Source organism: Hydra vulgaris, chromosome 03, assembly GCF_038396675.1.
Source record: "Hydra vulgaris chromosome 03, alternate assembly HydraT2T_AEP".
Classification (NCBI taxonomy): Eukaryota; Metazoa; Cnidaria; class Hydrozoa; order Anthoathecata; family Hydridae; genus Hydra; species Hydra vulgaris.
In genome coordinates this window covers 31611069-31637500 of record NC_088922.1, presented here as the reverse complement: position 1 = coordinate 31637500, position 26432 = coordinate 31611069, and the positions used below count along the sequence as shown (strand labels likewise).

Sequence of the window (26432 nt, the reverse complement as noted above, 5' to 3'; positions counted from 1 at the left end):
TTTCTACCATATTATTCAACATTAAAAGGAACAGATCTTCCCAAGAATGCTATAGATTGTATGATGATAGTTTCAACTTAGGAAGATAATTAAGATGACAAAATGAACTGGAGTTTTATATGGCAGCATGTTTTGAGTTAATCAACAGTATGTTGGGTCTTTCAGTTAGTTATTTTGTTCGAATTTAACAAATTAAATTATTTATGTATAAGAATATTGTGAAGGAACAAAAGTGGAATCTTTTAGCATTTAAAAGTCTTATGATTGGTACTTAAAGTATGTTGAAGGCAGTTGTGCAGAATGAAAGCTATCACTGATTTTGGCGAAAACATCAAAGAGTTTGAGACAGAGATGTGTATCTTAAAAGTCTTGAGAATTATACAAATCCCTCAAAACCGTCTGAGTTAGAAACTTCACATAATACTAGCATATTTTGCTTTTAAATAGAAATAAATAGCCTTGTGTGTTTTCAGTTAACAACCTGTCACATTCTCAAGTGTATGACAATCTAAATAGGAACAAACATTCTCCAAAATAAATAAGAACATGTACATAATGTTTATATCAGTATTTAATTACATACAATGTTAATAATTATTTATTATAAGTTTCAATTCTTAAAATTTTGTAACCATTTTGTTATTATATAAAAGTTTATGTCAATTTTTAATTAAAAAAATGTCAATTTTGAATATTTATTAGGATATCAAACTTTCTTAAATGGTTTTTTAATAGACATGAATATATCAAAGTTAAATTTACCACTGTATAAACTAATCTGTATGCAATAAATAATCATATACCACAAGTACCATCATATACACCCTGGTTAGACACCATGATAAACACCCTTATGCAGGGTGTTTCAATAAAGTATTATAAAATATTTAAAATAGTGGGGATATCTCCCACAAAGGTGTAATTTTTATTTTGTTTTCCACTGTTTCTTTGTTAGGTTGACATTACTATGACATCCAACTTAAAGCGCCTAAATGAATGCAGTGTACACTCATTTTGTAGTAAAACATCATTCACATTTAAAACATTTCAGAAATTTGGTGTCATTCAGTGAGGCTTAATTCCTTTATGGGTATATATATGTATATATAGAAATATATATATATATATATATATATATATATATATATATATATATATATATATATATATATATATATATATATATATATATATATTAGGGAGAACTGAAACTTAAAAATAAAAAGTTCCCCTCTAATTACTTGGCTCTTGATGCAACGTGAAGATTTATGACAAAAAAACCATGTGATTATCAGTTTTAGCTAACCCACTTGAGGCTATATAAAACAGTTAAAGGTTAAAAATCCTTTAATTCTTTATAAAATGTGTAACATTTGTTTAATGTGTATAAACTTTGCACTAAAAGATGTAGAATTTAATTTTAAACAATTTTATGACAATTTTATTTTATGACTTTTCTTGTAACTAAATTTAAAAGATTATTTACAGAAAACTAAAAACAAATCAACTTTTTTCCAATAATTGACAGATTTAATATCTATTTGAATCATCTAATATCTATTTGGTTGTTTTTCAGATACATAATTAAATATCATAAAGATGTCAACAAGAAAAACAGCAAATAAATACATTAAGGATGAATGCTTTAACGGGTGATGCCGAAGTTATCGGACTAATCCTAATTTCATTATTTCAGCATAATAACTAGTTTTTGTGGTTTTATGCGTAGGCATAAACGTATATAAAATATAAACATTATTATTTGAAACGCAATTATTTAAAATGAGGTTAAATGCAGCTAAATGAGAATCTTTTTGAAAGCGACTAAAAATGTTTTTTGTAAATAAACCTGATATAAAAAATAAAAAAAAATCGTAAATCATTTTGAAAAGGAAGGATTTGCTCGAAGTACTATATATGATAACCTAAAAAGACTTAAAACTGTTCAATCGTTTTCTGATAGAAACCACCCTGCTCGTCCGACATCCTGGACTCGAGAAAAGAAAGCCGAATTAACGAGACTTGTCAACAATCGAAAAGGGGTCAGTCAGAGAAAAATAGGTATTAAATTCGGTGTAAATCAATCGACAATTGGTTGTCAGTTAAAAAAAATGAATATTAGATACAGAAAACGTGAAAAGACTCCAAAATACACTATAGAACAACAAATAAAGGCAAAGAAAAGAAGCAGGAGACTAGTTAACCAACTCTATAACACAAAATCGCTTCTAGTCATCGATGACGAAAAATACTTTTGTTTTGCAGGGGACATGTCTGGAAATTCTGGATACTACACAAACAACAAAAAGACATGCCCAGAAAGTGTTTGTTTCATAGAAAAAGAGAAATTTCCAAAAAAATTATTAATGTGGATAGCCATATCTGACCGTGGTATGTAGCCATTTTTTCGCACTTCCAAGACTGTAGCGATCAATTCATCAATCTATATTAATGAATGTTTAGAAAAACGACTTCTTCCATTTATTCACAAGTATCATGGAGACTTTAACTATTTATTTTTAACTTATTTAAGTTCTCATTATTCTAAAGATTCTCTAAATTGGATGGACCAATATGTCTATTACGTTGATAAAGAATCCAATTCCCCAAATGTGCCTTAAGCACGACCAATCGAAAATTTTTGGGGACAGTTGGCACAGAAGGTTTACGAGGGAGATTGGCAAGCTTCAACAGAGCAAGTTTTGATTGATCGCATTAAACTAAAACTACAAGAAATTGATTTAAACTTTTTACAGTCGCATATGAAAGGCGTCAGAGCAAAATTGAGATCAATTGCAGATGGTGGTGTTTTTTCATATAAAAGCTAATATATTTTTATTAAAAGATAAATGCTTTATTTAAAAAAAATATAATAGTAGTTTGTTTTTTTATTTATAAATAAGTTATTGACGTTTTTATTTTGTCCGATAACTTCCGCATCACCCGTTAAACCCATAAAATAGTTTACTTTTAGAAAACTTCCCACTGAAGCAAGTGCTTGAACGATGTCTTAAGTTTAATGATTATCCCTTAATGAATGAAAATGTATTAGTGTTTTTAAAGTCCAAGATTAATTTCAAAGCTGCATGTTATTATAAAATGACCCTAATTTCCCAATGGCACACAATTCCACCGGTTTTGAGACTGATTTTCGAAGATAAAATACTTGAATTTATTGCAAAACCACTTAAGTTAAAATATGAGTGTCACAGCCAAAATGTTTCAAGACATTGAAAACTTGTTACAGAAGCTTCAGCTTCTGTAGTTGGACACAATCGTAGAGATGGAGTTATTGGAAACAAAATTAGGTTCAGGAAAGTAATTAAAAATTTCAGATAAAAAGTGGATTTAAATTGTAATGTTTTGTATATTTTTTTTTTGTGTTTTATTTATAAATAAAACACAAAAAAAAACATTACAATTACTGAGGTAGCTTGAAGCTAAGTCAGACCAAAACAATGAAGGTCTAGCGTGCAATCAAATGAGTGGTAAAAGTCACTTTTGAAGACACTCTTGAACATAAATTTCTGGTGTCAAAGTTTATGACATCACAAAAGCTATACTCTTTTTTCCACAACTACAAATTGCTTGCCGTAAGAGCAATTTTTGCCATATTTGTCCACAATTTTTATTTATACTTGTTGCTTACACTGCCAATTGAAGTATAATATTTGTCTTCAGTAAGTTGACTAAAGTCACATTTTATGTTAGTCTCATTGTCCATCAAAATGCAGTGATTCAATTTTGTCAAAACTTGGGTGTTAAGTTTTTGTGCTTGTGTTTTGGCAGTGAAATTTTGTTTGTTGGAACAATTTGGGTATTTAATTGCTCAGAAAGAATTGTAATTGTAGTATTTTTTTACTGTTTTTACCAAAAAATAAGAAACTTTGTACTTTAGCTCTTTCTCTTAGCCTGCCTGGATTTCTTTAACTACTGATTTAATGTTAAATTTTTTTTCTTTCCTGATCCTTTAGCTAGTTCAATGGATAAAGTCTTCTTATATCATTTTATAACCCTTATAACAGAAGATATAAGAATTCTAGTAAATTTTGAGGCTCGTTTGTAGTTCCATAATGGGTTTTCTTTATAAATATGCAAGATGTTTTTTCGATTTTCAAATTGCTTCAATGACATTTTAATAAATTATAATTTGAATTTCTTTTTTTATGATTTTTGACAACTACTATCATTACTTGATTAAAATATTATTATTATCATTTTTAATGTGTTAGTGATTTATTTTGAAAGTGATTTCCGTTTCTAATTTTTCTCGATCATGCTTTAAATGTCGTTGTTATTTAAAAACTTTGGCATATAAATTCGCCAAGTTGTCAACCACGAGCAGTGAACGCCTTAGGGAAAAACGAAGTACATTAGAATAGAGAAGAATTATTTTTTGAAAAAAGCTTATTTTGACAGTTGTCAAGACAAAAATAAAGATTAATTGAAGAATATTCAAAAATGTGCTCATATGATGACAAAAATAAGATAGGCAATACACCTAAACAATACTTACGAAAATAAAAAATAAACAATAAATATTTTATATAAGCTTAATATGAACAAAGATATACAACAAATTATCACCAAACAACAACATACAAAACAAAATATTGACAACAAAATAAAAGTATACATACAACAATGTAAGGCCTTAGAATGGAAAAAAACAAAACAATAATGCTAATGTGTTAACATAATTTGTGTAGTGATAGAGTATTAAACATCTCCTCAGAGTCGCGTCTATTATAACTGGGGTTTCAATGAGGATCAGCACTAATAACAAAGTTTATCTTGTCAGACAAGTGTCATTGCCACTTATGCTTTAGCCTGCGACTTACGCCTTCCATATTGCAATAAAAAAAGGACTCACTACAAATAGCCAAAATCCCAACCATCCCCAAATTTTTATAGCACCAATATTTTTTTGATGATATGATAATAAAAGTGTAGAACTACTAGAGAATATAAGTAAAAATGACTAAATAAATCACTTACCATTCAACTGAAAGAAAATATTAAAAATGCAATAAATTAAAATTCTAATAAATACACAAAAATACTAATAAATTTCTTTTTAAGACATATAAAACCAAATAGGTTTTATATAACCAAATAGGTTTTATAAAACCAAATAGGTTTTTAAGACATATAAAACCAAATAGGACATATAAAACCAAATAGGTATTTTTAGCATAAACAAACCCAAGACAATTAAAAAGATATTAAAATAAAAAAAATCAACAAAACAACATCAGAGTCTTACTTTAACGCTGTCATAGATACCTCATTCAAATTATGTTAACCAATCAAAAGTGTTAGAAAATGAGCAAATCCCGTAACCCAAAGTCATAACAATAGTTAAATAAATTTTTAATGTGTTAGTAATTTATTTTGAAAGTGGTTTCTCATTTTTTTCGATCTCATACTTTAAATGTCACTAATTCAACTAAAGACAAAAAAAAATCTAGATTTTTGGCAATAACTTCATTAATTTTTAAGTTAAAAGTTTTATCAGTATTTTTATACAAAAGTGTTATTTTGATAAACAATGTTCTAAATTTTGTTCTGCATCATTTGGTACCTAATTGATGCTTGTTTTTTAATGCTTGTAGCTTATTTTATAATTTATATATATAATTATTTTTGCATTTTTAACCCAAAAAAGTATCAAAAGTTCTACATTTTGAGACATAAACCAAGTGGATTGGCTATAACTGGTAACCACTGACTTTTTTCTTCATAAATGTGTTTTACAGACCAAAAGCCAGGTATTAAAAGGAGAAACTTTTTGATTTGTTAAAATATTTCAAATATTTTCAAATTTTTCAGCCCACCCAAATATATATATATATATATATATATATATATATATATATATATATATATATATATATATATATACATACATATATATATATATGTATATTAGGGTGGCTTGTTTAGTGAGATATAGACCTGCTATATATATATATATATATATATATATATATATATATATATATATATATATATATATATATATATATATATATATATATATATATATATATATATATATATATATATAAATATATATATAAATATATATATATACCGAGAGAGAAAGAGATTTAACTAAAACTAAGAAAAGAGATTAAACTAAACTCTTGGTTTTATTAAAAAAAAAATGTTTCAGTTTTCCATTCAGTTTTTGTAAGGAAATTAATTTAAAAAATTAATCGAATACAGCTACTATTTTTGAAATAGTTTTATAAAGTATTTACTAAGGTGGTTTCAAAAATTTTCAAAAATGTCTGACCTTCTAAATATGTTATTTATAATAAAATAATGCTGGAATAAAATTTTTTTTTTCATCTAAAAATATTTTTAGGTGTCCCTCAAAATACTAGAACATTTAACAGGCCTATTATATTGTCAAAAAAGGTTCTTCAAAAATCAGAGTTTGTACTGAAATCCAAAAACCAGAGTTTGTAACTGAAATCAGTCATGAAGGGAAAATATACAAAAATTTATCGGGCTTTATAAAATAATAATCATTTTATAAAACCCGAGTAAAAATGTGTACATCAAAAAATATTTTTTGTTGTTGTTGGGTATTTTGTTTGGATCTGTTGTTAAAATTTTGGTTGATTAACCTTTTTCTTTTTTGTTAGAGATGTTATTCTTTAAAATAAAAAATGGTATTTTATTTTGTTATTATTTTAACACTTTTTCCTCTCTTTAAATTCCGTACTACAAATTCACTTTAATGAATGTACTTTAAATTCACTTTCTGTACTGCAAAAGCAAAATCGATTTCAATAATTTTTTAATTCTTTTTTTATTTATTTTTGTTTTTGTTTGCTTACTGTTAATTTAAAAACATCACCATATACTTTTTAAAACTCTACCCAATAGTATTATACTAATATTTTTATTTTATAGTTTATATGTTCATACATTTTTATGCCATTTGCATATATCATGGGTGTAAGCTGGAATGATTCTTTTGCAGTCGCTAAATTACTTGGCATCAAAACATTTTTAAATGAGTTTATTGCATACCAACAACTGTCAACGCTGATTTCAAATAGGATTTTAAATGCTAGTGCAGAAAAATTATCTGTAAGGTATTTTTTTTTTTTTTTAACTATATCAACTGTTACATGTGTAGTTTATTTATTTTAGCAATTTTTATATTTTACAAAAATTTTAACAACTAAAGTTTTTTTTGTTGTGAAAACTAAATTCAATTAAAGGGTTTATAGTGATTGTAAAAATATAAAAATTTGCTATTTAATAATATTATTTGTCTTAAATTGAAAAAAACTGAACACAACTAAATTAAACTTAACACGTATATTTCAAATATATCACGATTATATAAGTTATACTTACTATATATATATATATATGTATATACTTACTATATATATATATATGTTTTTTACTAATTTATATATATATATATATATATATATATATATATATATATATATATATATATATATATATATATATATATATATATATATGTATATATATATATATATATATGTATATATATATATATATATATGTATATATATATATATATATATATATATATATATATATATATATATATATATATATATATATATATATATATATATATATATATATAAATTAGTAAAAAACACTTATCTAACTTTTATCTTTTACAGCAATGGTGAAACTTAAAAGTTTCACCATTGCTGGATCATCAATAATAATAATTATAATAATATAATATATAATAAATGATAATTTATTATAATAAGAATAAATAATAATTTATAACTTCCTGTAAAATATTTTTTCTATAAATTGAATTTTTTTCGAGATTTAGTAACTCTTCCTGATGATCCAGCAATGGTGAAACTTAAAGTAGAAGATAAAAGTTAGATAAGTGTTTTTTACTAATTTATTATTGCTCTGTTCTTTAAGAACATTGAGCACTCTATTTGTAAAATACACTAACATAATTTACATATATATATATATATATATATATATATATATATATATATATATATATATATATATATATATATATATATATATATATATACACATATATATATATATATATATATATATATATATATATATATATATATATATATATATATATATATATATATATATATATATATATATATATATACAGGCATACATCATACATACATACATACATACATACATACATACATACATACATACACAATAAAAAAACATCCAATATTTTTATAGAATTTGTGTTAATAAGGTTAACTAATGTAATAAATATTTCATGTCCCTCATGTGTTAATCCACTGTTAAGGGTGGTAGTCCTCCTAGGCTGATAAATCTTCACAACTTTTATATTTTATTATTTGTATATTTGGTATTATTTGTTAGTAGTTAGATCAACATATCAGTTTTAACAGCTTTACAACTGAAAACAAATTCAGTTGCTTATACTTTAAAGCTCAGGGCAAAAATGATGAACTTTGCTTTGAGTTTCTTGCTTTTGAAACAGCCATGACAAATGAAATTCAAATGCTTCAGGATAAAAAGTCTAGTTTGCAAAAACAACATCTTCCAAAAAAAAATCCTTTCCATATCAGATATTCACTACTAAACCATCTTATTTAGACATAACCAAAATTAGAACAGTTGCAAACTATGTCCTTATGAAAACAGCTGTTAAAAAATTTAATGTATGTAAGCCAACAGGGCTACCAAAAGTTGTTGTTGGTGTCAAAAATTCACTAAAAGACACTCAAGAAGAACATTCAAAAGATGGCACTAAAATAATAAATGATATGCTTGTAACAACTTATAGTTAAAGTTGACTCTGCGGAGGCTTGTAATAAAGTCATTTCTTCGGCAAGAAATGAAGCTAATTCAAAGTACAAAGAGATTTTTATTCAATCTGACTGTATCCTGTACTGAACCTAGAAAAGAAGAAACATAATGATGAACTTAAAACCATTTTTAAACTTGATAAACTTTTTTAATATGTTGTCCGCAGAGTTACTATTCTCTGCATTGACATCACCCAAAAAATGTTATCAATTGAGTCAAAAAAAATATCCCTTTGTGTAACAAAAAAAGGACAGCAGATGCAAAGATGTTTAAAACCAATCATTGACTGGTAATGGTTAATTCATCACAGTCAGCAACTAGGACATTTAACAACTGGTAGTTGTTGATTTATCACAATCAACAGCTACCAGTCAATAATAGGCATAAAAATTGTTACATAATAGCTTTTTTATACTCTTGTATACAAATGCTATGTCTCTAAATCATAACAAACTTCTGAAACTTTTAATAGTAATTGCTAACTATAAATACGATGTCATTTTTGTCCCAGCGACTAGTTTAACAAATTTGTAGTTTAAAAACTCATGGTTATTGCAATTTATACCAATTGCAGTTTTACTACAATTAACATAAGTTGTAATACCCCTAACCATGAATTTGAAAGTTCTAAAATACATTTAAAATCTCAAATCAAGCACTCTGAACAACTCTAGTTTAAACTCACTTTACTTACTCTTCTTTTTGGTTGCATTTATTGCCCACCGGTAATAAGTGCAACCATAGCTAGTGAAATTAAAGCCTTCAATAAAATTGGAAACACTATTTCTTATGCCAAAACGTTTACTAAAAATAAAATTTTTTAAATCTTATCGTGATTTTAACTTTCCTATCATCAAATGGAAAAAAGGATGGATATTATCTTGAGATAAGAAGTGGGTACTCTACTTAAACCACACCAATGCCTGTGGCTAGGGCTAACAAAATAGTGTTGCTTTCGGTTTGATGAGACACAGCATTGCAACCCTTGGAATTAGGAAAAATGAGGTCAGCATCAGGTCAACAAAAATTATTTGATACAAAAGTCTAACCATAAAGCATAGAAACGAGGTCGGCAATTTTTTTGCCGATCTCAAATACTTTAAGGTCGGCATTGCTGAATGCCGACCCTAATTCCGAGGGTTGGCATTGTGTACTGGGAACTGCTTTTGTCAAACATTACAATTACTTCAGAAACTCCAGCATTAAGTAAAACTCTTAAAAAAGAACCCAGGGCACGACAAAGTTTACTTCTTCCATGAAAAGCCATTTTAGGATTTCAAATGATACAGCAAAAGTTATTAAAGTTTGGCTTGGAAGTGTTGCTTTAATCATCCTACTTGCCCTACTTAATCCCAAAAAATATCACTAAGCTACGATCACTAAGCTACAGCATGTATTAAAGATTTAAAAACAATGAGGCTCTCCAACAGCACCTAAATCAGTTCTTTGATTCAAAGTCTTAAAAGTTTTATACCAACCGCATTTGTTTTTGTTTAAGGATTGGCAAGAGATCATAGACAGTGATGGTTATATTATTAAAAATAATTAATTTTTTTTTTTTGAAAAAATACTCATTTACTTTTAGTTTAAATCCAATTTGAACACTTTTGCAAAGGTTGTTATATTAGAGTTTTTATTGATTTCTTATATAAAGGCTGCTTTTAACCAGTGGCGTACGAAGGTGGGGCGGGGGGCGGTCCGCCCCAGGCCCTGTCTGGGAGTAGGCCCCCAATTGTTAATACAATTTATGTTTTTTTTACTTCAGCCAGATTTTGTAATAGTCAACATTTTTGTTCTGTAATCATAATTGTTTACAACAAAAATGAACCTGAAACATGATTGTATCTGCTTGCCAAGATAATAAACATCCACAGCAAACAAACCAAGATGTAAGAAATTGAAATGACATCTTGGCCAAAACAACCACCGTGACTGTTTTGAAGGCCCTCCACGAAGTTTCCTCCCCCACACCTGCAAGTACTAATAAATAGATTCGCCCGCCCTACCTACGAGTCTATGGTTTATTATGGTTCAGGCAGACTGACAGATGTTTATATCATTTCATTAATGTGATTAATATACTCTATCATTCAGTACCTCAATAATTCGAGAGCAAATCACGTCTTCAGTTCATCATCACCAAGTTACATGGTAAGTTATAATTTTATTCCTGCATATAGGCCTAACAAGGCTGCATGAGAAGATTTTAGTTATCAGGTTATAGTTTTATATCACACGTCGTTTTATGTTGAAGCCACATAAGGGGCCTGTCCTTAAACACTATCCGTATTGTCAATTTAATTACTTGGTTTTTAATAACTAATTTTGACCTTAAAAATGAGTAGGCCTAGCCTATTTTGGTAAACAATAATTTTTATCAGTAGTACGAAAACATTTAGTTTTGATATTGTTTGTTCGTCCTAGCAAATTTCCCATATGGAAGGAGCTATTACCATAGGTGGCATGGACAAATTTAAACCCGAGACCATGATAACATTCATCTTGGGGGCCCCAGATTCCAAAAACATTAAAATTAAAATCCATTTTTTTTAAATCCCCCATATTATTTTTATGGTTCATAAATCCAATTAATATCTAGCTTATTTGTGAACATTAATAAATATAATAAATATAATAATTAAAACAAATATAATAATTATAATAAATATAATAGATATAATAAATATGATAAATATAATAAATATAATTAATATAATAAAAATAATAATTATAATAAATATAATTAATATAACAAATATAATTAGCATAATTGATTTAATGAATATAATAAATATAATGAGTATAATAAATATAATTAATATAATTTATATAATAAATACAATAAACACAATAATAGTTGTAAATATAATAAATATAATATATATAATAAATAATATATTAAATATAATATACGTCAAAACAGAAAACACACAACTAACTAAATTAGAGGCACAATAATATACAATGAGAACATCTAAATTTCCCTTTGAACAGCTGTTTTGAAAATACTCGTTAAAGCATTAGCAATAATAGGCAATCAAACAATTCCCTTAAGAAAATTCTAGAATAAACAACTCCCGTGGAGACAGCCAATCTCTGCAAACCTGTCTCTAAAGTAAAACCACAAATAATAATAAAAAATAATTCCAATGAAAAACGTTATTAAGCACACCTTAAGAATTACCTAATTTTATTCGTGGAGACATGCGAAGCTCTGATGCATAAATAGAACAATAGGCCACTGAAAACCTACAACGATAGAACAATGAATTTTAAAACCAGAAATTTTACATTTTCATGTGCGCACATTTCACTTTAAATAGATATCTACTAACAAGCGAAGTGAAAACATCGTTATACTGTTACTTATACTGAAAGCATCATTAATCACTGTTACTTATACTGAAAACATCATTAATCACTGTTACTTATACTGAAATTTTTCTAAGAAAATAGCCGAAAAATGTAATTCAAAACTTGACAGTTTTATGTTACAGTGTTTATTTATTAGGTTTGGTTCGTTTTCAAACCCATAACGCAAAGGTTTGTTTTATTTTCTAAATACTTTATTGTCTAAAATAGAACAATTATTTTCAGAGTCAAGAGACCTGTTGATAACATGAAAGGAAGCTATCCCAGTGGATGGGAAAAGAAGAAAAAACAAAAAGCCAAAGAACAAGAACTACAACGGTTGTTGGGTTCAATACTTAAATTTACTAAAAGGGAAAACAATGAAGGCAAACAATGAAGCAGGGCCAAAGGAGGGCCCTGAATCTTTAGAAGGCCCAAGTACAAGCTATAACCAACGGAATGAACAAACAAGCAATGAAGAACAAGAAAAAGGAGAAGAAGAACAATACAAAAGGCAAGAAGAAGAAGACATAACCAATTTGATACGTTCTGAATCAGACGCAAATTCAGTACACGAATCAGAAGATTTAACAATAAATTATGATGTAAGAAACTGGCCCACTCCAATGCCAGATTATCTCAGAACCGATGTTATAAGACAAGGCAGTGAAATTTACCAGAACTTGGAGGGGCCATTTGATCCAGTTCATAAACCAGGAGAAAATTCAAAGGGTCAAACTAGACAGCTGACAAAAAGCTAGTTTTACAAGAAGCTTCCAAGTGGAGAACAGATTTTGAGGAAATGGATGGTCTATTCTCATGAAAAAAAATCACTGTTTTGCTTTTGTTGCAAGTTGTTTGATCAGAACGATAATCCAATGACCAAATCAAGTTTCATCACAGGATTCAATAGTTGGTGGAAATTGAATCCTAAAGTATCAGATCACGAAAACTCTGAATTACATATTAACAATTTAGAAAAATGGAAAACACTTGAAGCAAGGCTTCTCCTTAACAAAATCATCGACGCTGCTCACCAAGACGTAATGGAAAGAGAGAAGAAGAAATGGAGAGTCATTTTGCATCGTCTCTTAGATATAACACTTTTTTTTGGCAGAATTTGAGAAAAAAACAGAATTTGCCTTTTCAAGGCCACAAGGAAGACTTTGCTTCTGAAAACCATGGTAATTTCTTGGAACTTGTCAGCCTCCTTTCAAACTATGACCCTGTTTTAAAGGAGCACAGCATATGGCTTCAGCAATCATTGGAATCAGGATTGATTCCAGTTTCTTATTTATCACCTGCAGTGCAAAATGAGTTTATATCTCCTTTAGGCAATGCTGTAAAACAAGAATTAATCTGTGAAATCAAGAAAGCTTAATTCTATGGCATATTGTATATCCCACACAGAACAAATCAGTCAGGTCATAAAGTATGTGAAAATTGGCAACAGGAACGTGGAGGTGAAGGTTTTATTTCTCTAAGTGGGAAAAAGGCAGACTCCATAACACAGGAAATTGTTCAATCTCTTGAAAAGGACGGCTTGGATTTAAAGCTTTGTCGAAGCCAAGGATACGATAATGCCAAGACAATGTCTGGCATTCATGCAGGAGTACAAACCAGAATTAAAGAATTTAATCTAAAAGCAATATTTGTGCCTTGTGCTAACCATTCGCTTAATTTATGTGGCGTACATGCTTTTGGTAGTGTTTCTGTTTGTGTCACATTTTTTGGAACTTTGGAAAGTGTGTACACGTTTTTTTCATGTTCAACACATAGATGGGAGGTCCTAAAAGAAACCGTTGGAGTGACAGTGAAGAGACTTAATGATACCAGGTGGAGTGCTTATCATGATGCCGTGAAACCAATCTTCAAACATTTCTAAAAGTTGGTTAAGGCTGTGGAAAATCTTTGCGATGCTTCTGAAAACCTAGATAAGAGAGGAGCAGCGGAGGTGTTGATGACAAACATTTGTAATTTCAATTTCCTTTGCTTCTTGCATTTGTGGTACCTCATTCTACTCAAGCTGAATCATGCCCAAAAATATCTTCAAATCAAAGGTATTAGCTTGGAAAAGTGTGTTGTGAAGCTTAAAAACTTGAAGACCTTTTTAGTAGGAAGTCAAGAAGTTCTGGTCCATAATGCTGTAGAATATGCGACCCAGACTTGTGCTGAAATATGCATTGATAAAAGATGATGCCAGGAGAAATTGCTAAAGATGCAGGTTTAACTCCACAGGAAGAATTGAAGCGTGCTATGTTCGAGTGCACTGACCACTTTCATGTAGAATTGGAAAAACTTTTGACCTCGATGAACACTGTATATGAAAAGTTTGCTGTTGTACACACAGGTAATCTTTTGAAGGGAGCTGATGAAGAAATTGTAACCTATGCCCATCAGTTTTCAGAAACTTTCAATGATGCAGAGGTGGAAGAAATGCTGCCTGAAGTAAAAGCTGAGAAGGCATCTAAAGGCTTCTGGCATCAAATTAGACATTGCAGCTGCATGGACATCCTTGAAAATGCTTCAGTTTATCATCGAAATGGACTTTCGTGAATTGTTGCCAATCGTGACTGAAGCTCTTAAACTGTTTCTAACTATATGTGTGTCCGTGGCTTCTTGTGAGAGGAGTTTTTCAAAATTGAAATTAATTAAAATCTCCGCTCTACAAGAGCCAGTCTCGTTTGACGAGCTTGGCCATAATATCAGTAGAAAACGAAATTGCAAAACATGTGAATTTTGATGAGTTAATCAAATGACTTGCAGAAGTCAAGGCTCGCAAAAAAGTATTTTAATGTGTTTCAAGAGGTAACTCTTTGCTGTAAATCTGTTTTTTTTACTGTACATTGTACATCATTGTATTATCATTTAAAATAAATAATCAAAACTAATGTTTTAGTCCTTTGTGTACATAAATGAATTTCTATAAGTGATAAAATGGCGTTAATGGATATATATATATAAATAAACATATAAACTGATAGATAATGATAAAGATGGTATTTGCTAATTTTTGTTTATTACAAACGTTTTCAAGAAAGTGGAGAAAGATAATGTGTTATACATACATTCATTAATGTAGTATATATATATATATATATATATATATATATATATATATATATATATATATATATATATATATATATATATATATATATATATATATATATATATGTAAATTATGTTGGTTTATTTTACAAATAGAGTGCTCAATGTTCTTAAAGAACAGAGCAATAATAAGTTAGTAAAAACACTTATCTAACTTTTATCTTCTACTTTAAGTTTCACCATTGCTGGATCATCAGGAAGAGTTCTCTTCCCGATGATCCAGCACTCTTCCTGATGATCTAGCAATGGCTAAACTTAAAGTAGAAGATAAAAGTTAGATAAGTGTTTTTTACTAATTTATATATATATATATATATATATATATATATATATATATATATATATATATATATATATATATATATATATATATACTATATATATATATATATATATATATATATATATATATATATATATATATATATATATATATATATATATATATATATATATATTGGCCCCATTTACCAAGTGCCGCCCTAGGCCCCAAAACATGTTGGTACGCCACTGCTTTTAACTAATTTTGAACATAAAGTTTTAACTTAAAAAAAAATTTAATTTAATATTTTATCAAAACTGTCTTGAATTCTTTTTTAATGTTAAATTTTATTGAAACTTTTACAGCAACGTTCAGAAGTAATTGCTACTTATGCACTCTGTGGCTTTGCTAATTTTGGTTCTATGGGAATCCAATTAGGAGGATTAAGTTGTCTTATTCCAAGTAAAAAACAATGTTTAGCAAAGTTGGTATTCAGAGCACTTGTATCTGGGACATTAGCATGTTTTATGACTGCTTGTATTGCAGGTTTGTTGTTTTTTTTATTTATTTTTTAATTTTTAATAACTCTCAACAAGGCTGCAGCTAACCACTAAAAAAAGTAAGAAATTAGCAATCTTAACAGGTGCTAAATTTACAACAGATTGCATATAGCATCTTTTTTAGAGGTTGGGAATAAATGATTATCTGAGAAGACATAAAGTAGAAGATTCAGTAAGGTAGATTCTGTAAGGGCGTTTCCATTCATTGACATAAGAATATCAACAATATTTTAATAATTATTAACTACTGAGATTTGCTTGGCTTGAAATTCGCCAGTCACTGCAAGCCCCAAGCTGTCACAGAAATTAGATCACATTCAAGATGGGCTGCTTATAAATTCTAAACAATCAAAAATTGATGACATTTGCAGATAGGGCCACTTAAGAGGTAAAATTATTAGAAAATCGTTAATTTAGATGAGGAACAATATAGGACCAAGGATGAAAACTTTTGGTACCCCAAAAGTTACTGGAAATGAAAGAGAGTTGTCCATCAAGAACGACTGTGTTCAGAAAAGAATGATTCAATAATTTTAAATTTTTAATAGCAAAAGGGGTTTGGAGGTCTTAGCAGAATCACTTGTTTCTTCGAGATGAAAAGAAGAATGCGATCATCAGATTCAAGAGATAAAGTAGTAGAAAAGTTTTTTGCTTCTTAGGTTAGGTTCTTAGGTCTGCCTTATTCTTGGGAGAGGTAATAAGATCATGCCTATGTATGAGTGATGGAATGTTAGACTTGTCTTTATTAATTGTTAATGATTTTCCAAAAGTTTCTAGAAAGTAACTTCTGAGATAAATAAATGATTTACTAAACCAAGAATCTTGAACCTTACCATTGTACTTTTGCGATTTTTTGCAATGATAAAAAGATTAATTTGTTCTTAAGGAATGTTCTAGGGGAAAAGATGAAATTGCTTGTGATTAGAATTGGCGGAAGAAAAGAAAAAAGCTTTGGTTAGAGTGAGGATTGATTTAAAACTAACAAAAAGTAATAATAGCTTCTATGTCTGCCTTAATCCATGAGATTATAAAGGGAGCATAATTTTTAGAGAGATGAAACAATTCAGCCCAAGAACCATCGTGAAGGAAATCACACAAGAAGATAGTAGTAAAATAATTTAGAATATGTAGAATAATATGTAGAAGACAATAGTTTTAATTGTCTGAACGAAGGTGACAAGGAGAACTTGAGCACAAGCTAGGTCAAAGAAAAAACCACAAATCAAGGAATGAAATAAGTTATAAGGGTTGTATGAAAACAAGTCTCAAAGTCTACTAGTAAGAGATTGAGAAAGATAAATATTTTATGCTTTAAAGCCAGCAAGGTCAGTGATATTAGATCCAAGATATTCAGTGTAAATAGCTTGGATCATAAAATTCACTAATAATATTAATATTGGCTGAAGGATAAAAAGTAAAAGCTCGGTCAAAATCAATCAGTGCAGTCTTGGGAAGGAGAACAATAAAGAACAATAAAAAAAATGATTGAAAAGGTGCTAAGCAAATAAGAAAATAGTTATAGTATCACCATGATCGGTTAAAATTTGGACAGTTTTAAATTGTGTTTTCTCAAAAACCACTTAATAAATTGTAATGATTTTTTTATAATGATGCTTACATAACTATTTTTTTGTGAGTGGGTTTAGTATTGTTGACTTCTTATTAGTTTTTGCAATGTCGAGTAGAGAGTCTAAAAGTTGAAAAAATCTTTCTTTCAAAGAGTATTTAAAAAAAAAGCATAGTACAAGATAAAAGTACTAAACAGATCGCTTGTTGGAGAAATCAAGGCAATTGGACAAGCTAAAAATATCTTTAAATTAATTACGAAAAATAATTTATGCATTTTAGAAGACGATGAAACTTAGTCACTTGCTTCCAGGTAATCAATACTATTATCAGTCAAAAGTTAAAAAGCTTCGAAAAAATTTAAGTACATTCGAGTTGAAAAATTCGCTCCTAAGTTCCTTGTACGGCAGGCTTTTAGCAGCTGTGATTTTAAAAGCTCTCTTTTCATAACAAATTAATCTTTTACATTAGAAATATATGCGACTGAATGTTTGAAAAAACGACTTCTTTCTCTAATTAAAAAGCACAAACAACCAATCTTATTTTGGCCAGATCTGGCATTAATTCACTAATCCAAAAAAGTGTAATGGTATAAGAAAAATAAAGTCAATTTTGTTCTAAAAAAAGCTAATCCACCATACTCTCCTTAGCAGCGAGTTATCAAATCTTACTGGGCAATTGTGTAGGGAATATTGAGGAAAAGAGGTAATTGTGCAAATAGTGTTAAAATTTTTTGAGGTTTATAGATTAATGCTACAAAAAAAGTGATGCAAAGTAAAATTGTGGAGACAATGTACTTTACAAATAAATAAATTACTTGCACGTCGTAAAGTTAAGGCTTAATTTATTTTTGTTGAAATAAAAACTAATTATGTAAGCATCATTATTAAAAAAATTATTACAATTGATTAAGTGGTATAGTTGAATATATAAGTATATGCCCAGGGTAATCATTTGACTATTAGAGTCTTTGTGCTTAAATTAAATCAAATTTAAGTATACGCCCCGGACTATCATTTGAATATTAGAGTCTTTGTGAATCAAAGGATAATTACCATCAACTCAGTAATTTAAAAATAGTTCTTACAAAAAAAAAGTAGATCTGGTGAATTTGGAAAAACGTTACTTTAAAGGGATGATAAAATAGTTACCACGAATATTTGAATGATGAATACCACGAATATTTACAAAGGGTAGATTAAAACAATTTGATGATAATGATGGTTTTTTTAATTAATATTTTAAGAACTCTGTTTATATTTTTATTAATTAAATAACTAGACCCAATCATAGATAGTGTATGATACCCTAACCAATAAGTTATGTTGTTTCTTCATTTTTTATCAAACCAGTTGTTACAAAGGGATTTTCATGTGACCTCGGTAACATTCACCAAAAGCATCAACCGGGATACCTTCCATTGTACTAGTATTACTTTGATATTTAATCTTACTACAAAGCTCGTGAAACCTTACTATCAGCCGGCCTCAGAACCTTTAAACTGAATTTTATAGGTACCTTCTTTAGGAGATAACGGAAAGAGCTGCTTAGTCACCTCCAAGGATACGCAAGCAAAAACTCATTGGTAAAGTCAAGATGGTCCCAGTGCTCGTTATCTTAGGCAGGAAACAGTGTGACACAGGTTTATATCTACGCCACCCTATTAGATGAAGATGAGATTTTCTGCCTACCTTTAAAATCTTTTCCTAGGAGGCCTTCAACAAAACAATAGCCGGATGCAGTTAGCATCTACCCAAAATGAATATTATTATTGAGACACTATCTGTAGTCTTCACCCCAAAGCAGGGCATATTTTAGATCGGGATTATCATTTGTCAAGAAAAGCTTTTTTTTTTTGTTATTAAAATTATTTTTATTGTTTAATATTATGCTATTATTTTTATTAAAATTTTTTATTTAAAGTTATTTATGCTATTATTTTTATTAAAATTTTTTATTTAAAGTTATTTTATAAAATAAAGTATTTTTTTGATTTTTATTATTAAAAGTGTTGTGTTGTGTTGTGTTTTTTTTTAAAACGTTTTAATAAAAAGTTATAGACAACCCTTTTTATTTTTTTAAGGATATATATGAGATGTTCATATGATTTTTTTTTCTCTAGGCATGTTGTATGATGATCAGAAGTATGACAGTAATATAACACCTACATCTGCAAGAAATTTAACGATTAACATATTTAATATATCGCAAAGTTTGTAAATACAACTTCATAAGTTGCTACCATTTTGTGTTAAAACAAATTAAACTAAATTACTAAAAAAACAGCCCATAGGCTGTGTTTTTTTAATAATATAGTTTTTTTTTTCATAAAAACGCAATTTATATATAATTTATATATAAAACTCATTTTAGCGACGTAGCAAATGTAACTAATGTATGTAAAATAATAATTGGCACAACTTATCTCTTTTAACATGTTTTTTAAAAAAGTATTCATTAAAAAAGTTTTCATAAAAACAACAAACTTTAACCAATAAAAAATTTAAACATTACGTAAAATAATTCTGTAATTGGCATATTTGCGTGTCGTCGAAACTAATATTTGAACAACTTGGCATTGATTTTTCTTAAGAATTCTTGGAATATAGTTGGTTAATATTATTAGCAGCACAGTCATCCACGTAGCATCGAGCGGGACATTTAGGGATACTTAAGAAACAAACTCTTGTTGATGCTATTTTTTATGATTTTTTAAAAATTTATTGATATAAGTAAAAAAAAAAGCAACAAAAAAAATTATAAAAATGAGATTTGACAATCAAAGTAACGAAACTTCAGAGTAGTAAATTTTTCATACTTTGCAAGTAGGTAGAGTAAAACGGAACAATTAAAAAGCACCAATTATTCTTTTGATTGCAAAGCTTTAAAAATGAAAAAAGGCGATCTATATTTTAAACATGTTAAGATATTAAACTCTCAAATAAAAAATAATATACCCATATAAACTACACCCACACTCCGTAAAGCAAGAAAAAAGCTTTAAATTTTGAAAAAGTGCAGGCTATCTATAATTTAAACATGTTCAGACATTAAACTCTCGAAAAAAACATAACATGCCATTAATATTATATTTTGTTTTTTATAAGTTAAGTAAAATATTATAACTGTTTTAAATAATTTATTTAACTTCGTTAATAAAGTAGTCAAAAACTGGTATATTTTACGCTGATAAACAAATAGAAATTTTTTGTGGAAATCTTGCCAACTAGGTGGTTTTTTAAGACAAATTAAATATGCAAACCATTTCTTTCTATCATCCTCAGTTTTTGAGATATAGGGCATAACGCATTTATGCATGTTAAATCAATTTTAAAATAATATAATGCATGTAAATCTTTATAGTGACATTACTATAATTATTTACATGTATTTTTTAATATAATTTTAAGCAATTTAAGTTATTAATATATCATTATTTTAATATTATATTTTGTTTTTTATAAGTTAAGTAAAATATTATAACTGTTTTAAATAATTTATTTAACTTCGTGATTATAAATTTAAAACGTACCTTATTAAATCCTAAAAATGGTTTTTTACCTATAATTTTTAAATTCAATTAAAGACAATTAAAAACAAAAAATTTTTTATATTAAAAATAAAGCCTAATATTAATAAATATTGTCTGGTTTAAATATTTTGACTTTGGATTTACGCTTGTGACGAACGTTCGGCAAATTGCATTGAAGTGTCCAGCAGTAATCCGCTAACATTGTTGCACTCCAACGACCTTGATAACGCGACTCCATTACCATTTTATCTTAATGAAAGCGTTCACCATGTTCGTCGCTTACAGAACCAAAGTTTTATGGAAAGAAATCTAGGAGATGAATTTTGTCTAGGAGATGAATTTTGAGGGACATGTTGCATCCCATATCAATCTATAGGCCTTTATGCAATTTTGAACCACATCTTCAAAATTTACAGACTTGTTATTACCGATAAAATTAGCAACGACGGATTTAAATGCCAAGCCATGCATTTTTTTCAACACCACTAAGTAAATTTTCAAAGTGGGTGTCAGTAAAAATCTTTTTTATTTGAGGACCTATAAATATACCTTCTTTCACCTTAGCGTCACTTATTTCAGGAAATTTGTTACGTAAGTATATAAACGACTCTGAGTCATTGTGTAACACTTTTTTAGGCATGGTGTAAACGTTTTCCGATGAGATTTGTTTGTTAGATAGCCACAGACATAACAAAACATATCTTTTGAATTAATACAGCCTCTGAAAGCCATGATATTAAATTACAATTCAATTTAAATTTAAATAATGATAAAACTATGTAAACCTTTTTAAATAAAATAAATAAAATATAACAAAAAATAGTAATATATATTTCTATGCTTAGCAAAAACATAGAAAACACAGTTTTACGAATATCTCAAAAACCTTGCGTGATACAAAAAAATGGTTTTCAGATTTGAAATCAGCACTAAAAACGACATTATAATATATAAAAAACATATTTGTTTTCCACTGTGGCGTAAATATAATTTTAGCCCCCCCCCCCCCCCGCGCCAAAAAAGAAAAGGGGCCCTCCCACTTTAAATTTTTTCAAAATATATTTACAAATGAAATATCCAATATTTGCTTTATATATTGAGTTAATATAACACGATTAAGTATATAAAAAAAAATTTATTTTATAAACTAGAATCTTTTTACAAAATAATTATAAAAAAGAACGAACATCCTTAATAGCAAAAATTAACTTTACCTCACTTATGCCTATGGGAGAATTTTTATTTTCATAATAACTATACTATCTTAAGACAGTAATTTTTAAAATGCTATCAAGAATAGAAAAAAAAATTGAAGAATGTTCTAAGAAACTTTGTATTTGTTGAACAACTTTAAATATAAACTTTTCTTGCCTTCTTATTCGCAAATTTCGCAATTACTTCATCTAATTCTAATGTTTGTGCTTTTTCGTTCTCTATTGCCAAAATTGCACAATGTTTGAGACGCTCCTGAGACATGCTATTTCTTAAATATGATTTGATAATCTTTAATTTGCTGAAAGATCTTTCAGCACTTGCAACTGTCACAGGTATTGTCATCAATAGCAATATTGCTGTGTTTACATCTGAAAAATCACACTTCATAAAACTGTATTTGATGAGCAGTATGTCAGCTAAATCTATTAATGTAGTTGCTTCTGTGATGTCATTTTTAATAAAAGTGATTGAATTAATTAATTGGGTTGGAAAATGTTTTGTCAAATCGTATGGGTAACTATGTTGCAATAATTTAGCTGATTTAATTAGATCATCTTCAGACAATTTTATTAAATTTTAAGGCTGTAAAAAATTAAAAAGATTTGAAAGTTTTTCCATTCCAGTAAATCTATCACTTATTTGCACGTTAACAATATCTATGGTCCTATAAAATACATTAATTTGAAATCTTTTTTCAGCGCATTCGTTGAAATGACTTCAACTTAAATCATCAAAATGTCTCGCATATTTGGATTGCCTCTTATCCTTAAATGTTGGTTTTATTTTCCACTTACTGCAAATAGTAACAGCCTCTAATTTAAATAAATCGTAATTTGATCTAAAATCTTTTAACTTGAATTTCAGTGTACCAAATAACGTGGCCGCTTCGTATAGATCTATGTACTTTTTTTGTAAGTTTTTTGAAGCATAATTTACATTCGTTAATATGTGATACATAATGACGCAAATAAAAACAAATTCAAAGTTTGAAATTTTGTCCCTTAATTTCAGAGCTTCAGTTTGTTCTACTTTTTTCGAATATTTTAAAGAAATTTCAGTTAAAGTTTTAACTATATCTAAAAAGCGTAACTTTATAGCTAATAAAGAATTAATTCTTGAAGACCATCTTGTTGGGTTTAATTTTTTTAATGTTACTTCCGACTTCCCGCTAAAATTTGATAGCAAATCCCATCTTTTAATACTGTTGCCAAAAATGGAGTAAATTTCTTGTAAAATTATAAAAAAATTCTTTACTTCTCTACAACCAGAAACAGCATCATTTATAACCAGGTTTAAATTGTGACTCGCACAATGAACATATTGTGCAGATGGCTGAATATTATTTATTTTTTTCTGAACTCCGTTATAAATGCCGCTCATCACATTAGCTTCGTCATATCCTTGACCACGGCACTTTTTTAAATCTATTCCTTTATTTTCAAGCAATAATAACAATTGATTGGTTAAACCTACTGCCGAATGATCCTTTATTTCATAAAAACCCAAAAATGTTTCTTTAAACTCTAATTGACAAGGTTGAGTGTCCTGTTTGCGCACTATGTGAACGTATCGAAAAATTAAACTTCATTGTTCTTTTCTTAGATACATCTTGAGTTGTGTCAGCTATAATAGAAAAAAAGGCAGATTCATTTATTTCGAATAAAGATGTTTTTTCTAAATTTTGGCTTAAACATTAAATCACTTCATTTTGGATAGCTGGACTAAGATATTTTATAGTGCCTTTAGGCTTATTGAGTACTTGTTTCATTGTATCGTCGTACTTTGACAACAAGTAAACATGAGAAAAAAATTGCCATTTACATTTGTTAAAAAATTGCCAAATTTAATCTGCCAACACTTCACTATGACCTTTAAATGCAAGTGAGTTTTTTGTTAACATTAAAGTGATGTTAAATAACCTTTCTAATACCATCTTCCAAAATGAAGCTTTATGACGAATTATTGTCCTCATTAAGTGTCCTGTTTTGTTTCCAATGATCGTATACTTGACATGCTTCAATATGTTTTAGGCTATTAGCATGACTTTTTATTTTTTTACTTAGCCCTTTCCAGTCTCGAACTCCCGTACGCCATTGGTTATTTTTATCATTTGAAAATAACCAACATGGTTCACAATATGCTGAGTCCAGAATTTTGGAATAACAGAGCCAAAATCGCTGTGTTCGACCAAATTTATATGCACAATAATAATAATTTGTGGAAAAATGTCTAAAATTTTGTGAAGAATCTTTTTTAAATGGTCCTTGTGGTTTGCATCTTTCAGAGGAAATAATAAATCTTTTTGTGCTATCATCAAGAAATTTTCCTTTAAAATATCCCATATCTGTTCTTAATGTATTTAATTCCTGAAATATATTCGGTTCTGGATCTGTTTCTTCAACTTGCACTGCAGTGGTAAGATTATTAGAATGTGCGAAAATATATGCATTACTTTTATAACGAGATTCATTATGATCTTTCGAAATTTCCTTGTGTTCTAAGTTAATTGAAACAGATAACATTTCTTCTTGTTGGGTTGCTTGAGAAGTACTAGTAATGACATTGATATTTTTATCTACAACTTCTTCACTAGGTTTCTGTTCTACTGATAAAAAAAATAAGGATATCTTTTTATTGTTTTTACGTAATCTATCATCAGCCTCCTTTTTTAATTTCTTTTCTGGCTCCACTCATATAAGTTCTTTTTGAGTCCATGCTATTGTAAGAAAAATGTTTTATTAGAACAATTATATGTATTAACCCTAAAGATATAAATATATGTGGCTAAATATTTTTGAATAAATAATAAACTTAATTTGTATTTATTCTTTAGTTCGTATCTTGAGTCCGCCCTTTCAATTTTATATCAAATATGTACACATAATTTGTGTTTCTTTGTTAATTCGTACTATCCTTGTTCTATAGCAAAACCTAGTGCGTACTCAACACAAAAACATGGTTCTACCTGCAGGGCCGTAGAAAAGAAAATTGTGACTCCTCTTCCCCTCCCTTAGCCCCCCCCCCCCTTCCTCTTTTAAAAAAAAAAAGAAGAAAATTAAACGAAAACAATGATTTATTGATCACAAAATTTATCACATCAAGTTATAAGTAAAATTTGTCATTAAGGTTGCACAAACTTTAGTTCAATGCCACTCTTCTGGCTTTTCTTGAGGCAAATTCACTAATGACATCATCAAAATCAATGTTGTTTGCCACTTCATTTTCAATTGAAATTATAGCCAAACTAGACAAACGTTTTTGGCCAATTGTTGACCTCATATAGTGTTTTATGAGCTTAAGTTTACTGAAACTTCTCTCACACGTAGCAACTGTGACTAAGATGTGAGGAAGATGCGAATAGCAATTGTTGTGTTGGGATAAGCATCGGTCAAAGAATATTTATGAATGAGCTGCAAAATGTCGATCGGGCTAGATTTTTCAAAGTTGTCCATCATTGCGGCAGCTTGATATTTAAAGCTTGCCATTTCTGACTGGAAATCGGAAGAATCTAAATCTGCCTTGTCAATTTGAGATAAATTTGCAGCTTCTTTCTTGAGTTCATCCACTGAACTTTTAGAGAGTGAATGCCCACTGAGGTAGCCAAAATCAGAGGATACACCAGACATCAGCCTCAAACCGCCACTCCATTTGTGTAATAATGCTGTCAAACACAAAGTTGCACTGAGATCCGAATTCTGTTTCTGCTGTGAGAAGGTGAGAGTCATCTTCAGCTTCATAAAGTGCTATTCGCTTCACTTTGCGCTTCCTCTTAATTGGAAAGCCACCATCAATTCCGCTCTGGTTAGCTTTTTCTGTGGCATCTTTAATAATATTGTCCACCCCAACATCTCAAAAATTCTGAATGAAAGCCTTCAACCATTTCATTTTTTTTACGGCAATGTCAATTGAAATGGTTTTTGACTGAAGCAGTTTATTTTCCCGGTCAATTAGAGAAAGAATTTGACACCAGAAATCCAACAAA

At 28.5% G+C, this 26432-nt stretch overlaps 2 protein-coding genes across 3 annotated transcripts in view; one reads left to right on the top strand and one right to left on the bottom strand.

The window, feature by feature from the left end:
- LOC136078086 (solute carrier family 28 member 3-like) overlaps window positions 1-20127 on the top strand; it is a 93470-nt gene extending 73343 nt beyond the window's left edge. For both annotated transcript variants that reach the window (XM_065792922.1, XM_065792923.1), the window contains exons 8-10: window positions 6928-7107; window positions 15943-16123; window positions 19826-20127. In XM_065792922.1, the coding sequence (XP_065648994.1) occupies window positions 6928-7107; window positions 15943-16123; window positions 19826-19923 (459 nt within the window). In that variant the 3' untranslated portion in view covers window positions 19924-20127. The remainder of the gene's footprint in view (window positions 1-6927; window positions 7108-15942; window positions 16124-19825) is intronic.
- Window positions 20128-22585: 2458 nt separating this feature from the next.
- LOC136078618 (uncharacterized) lies at window positions 22586-25729 on the bottom strand. The gene is made up of 4 exons (XM_065794401.1): window positions 25633-25729; window positions 24510-25052; window positions 23245-24006; window positions 22586-23004 (listed from the first exon to the last, which is right to left on the bottom strand). The coding sequence occupies exons 1-4, from the start codon at window positions 25727-25729 to the stop codon at window positions 22586-22588; spliced, it is 1821 nt and encodes a 606-aa protein (XP_065650473.1).
- Between the last annotated feature and the right edge of the window lie 703 nt (window positions 25730-26432).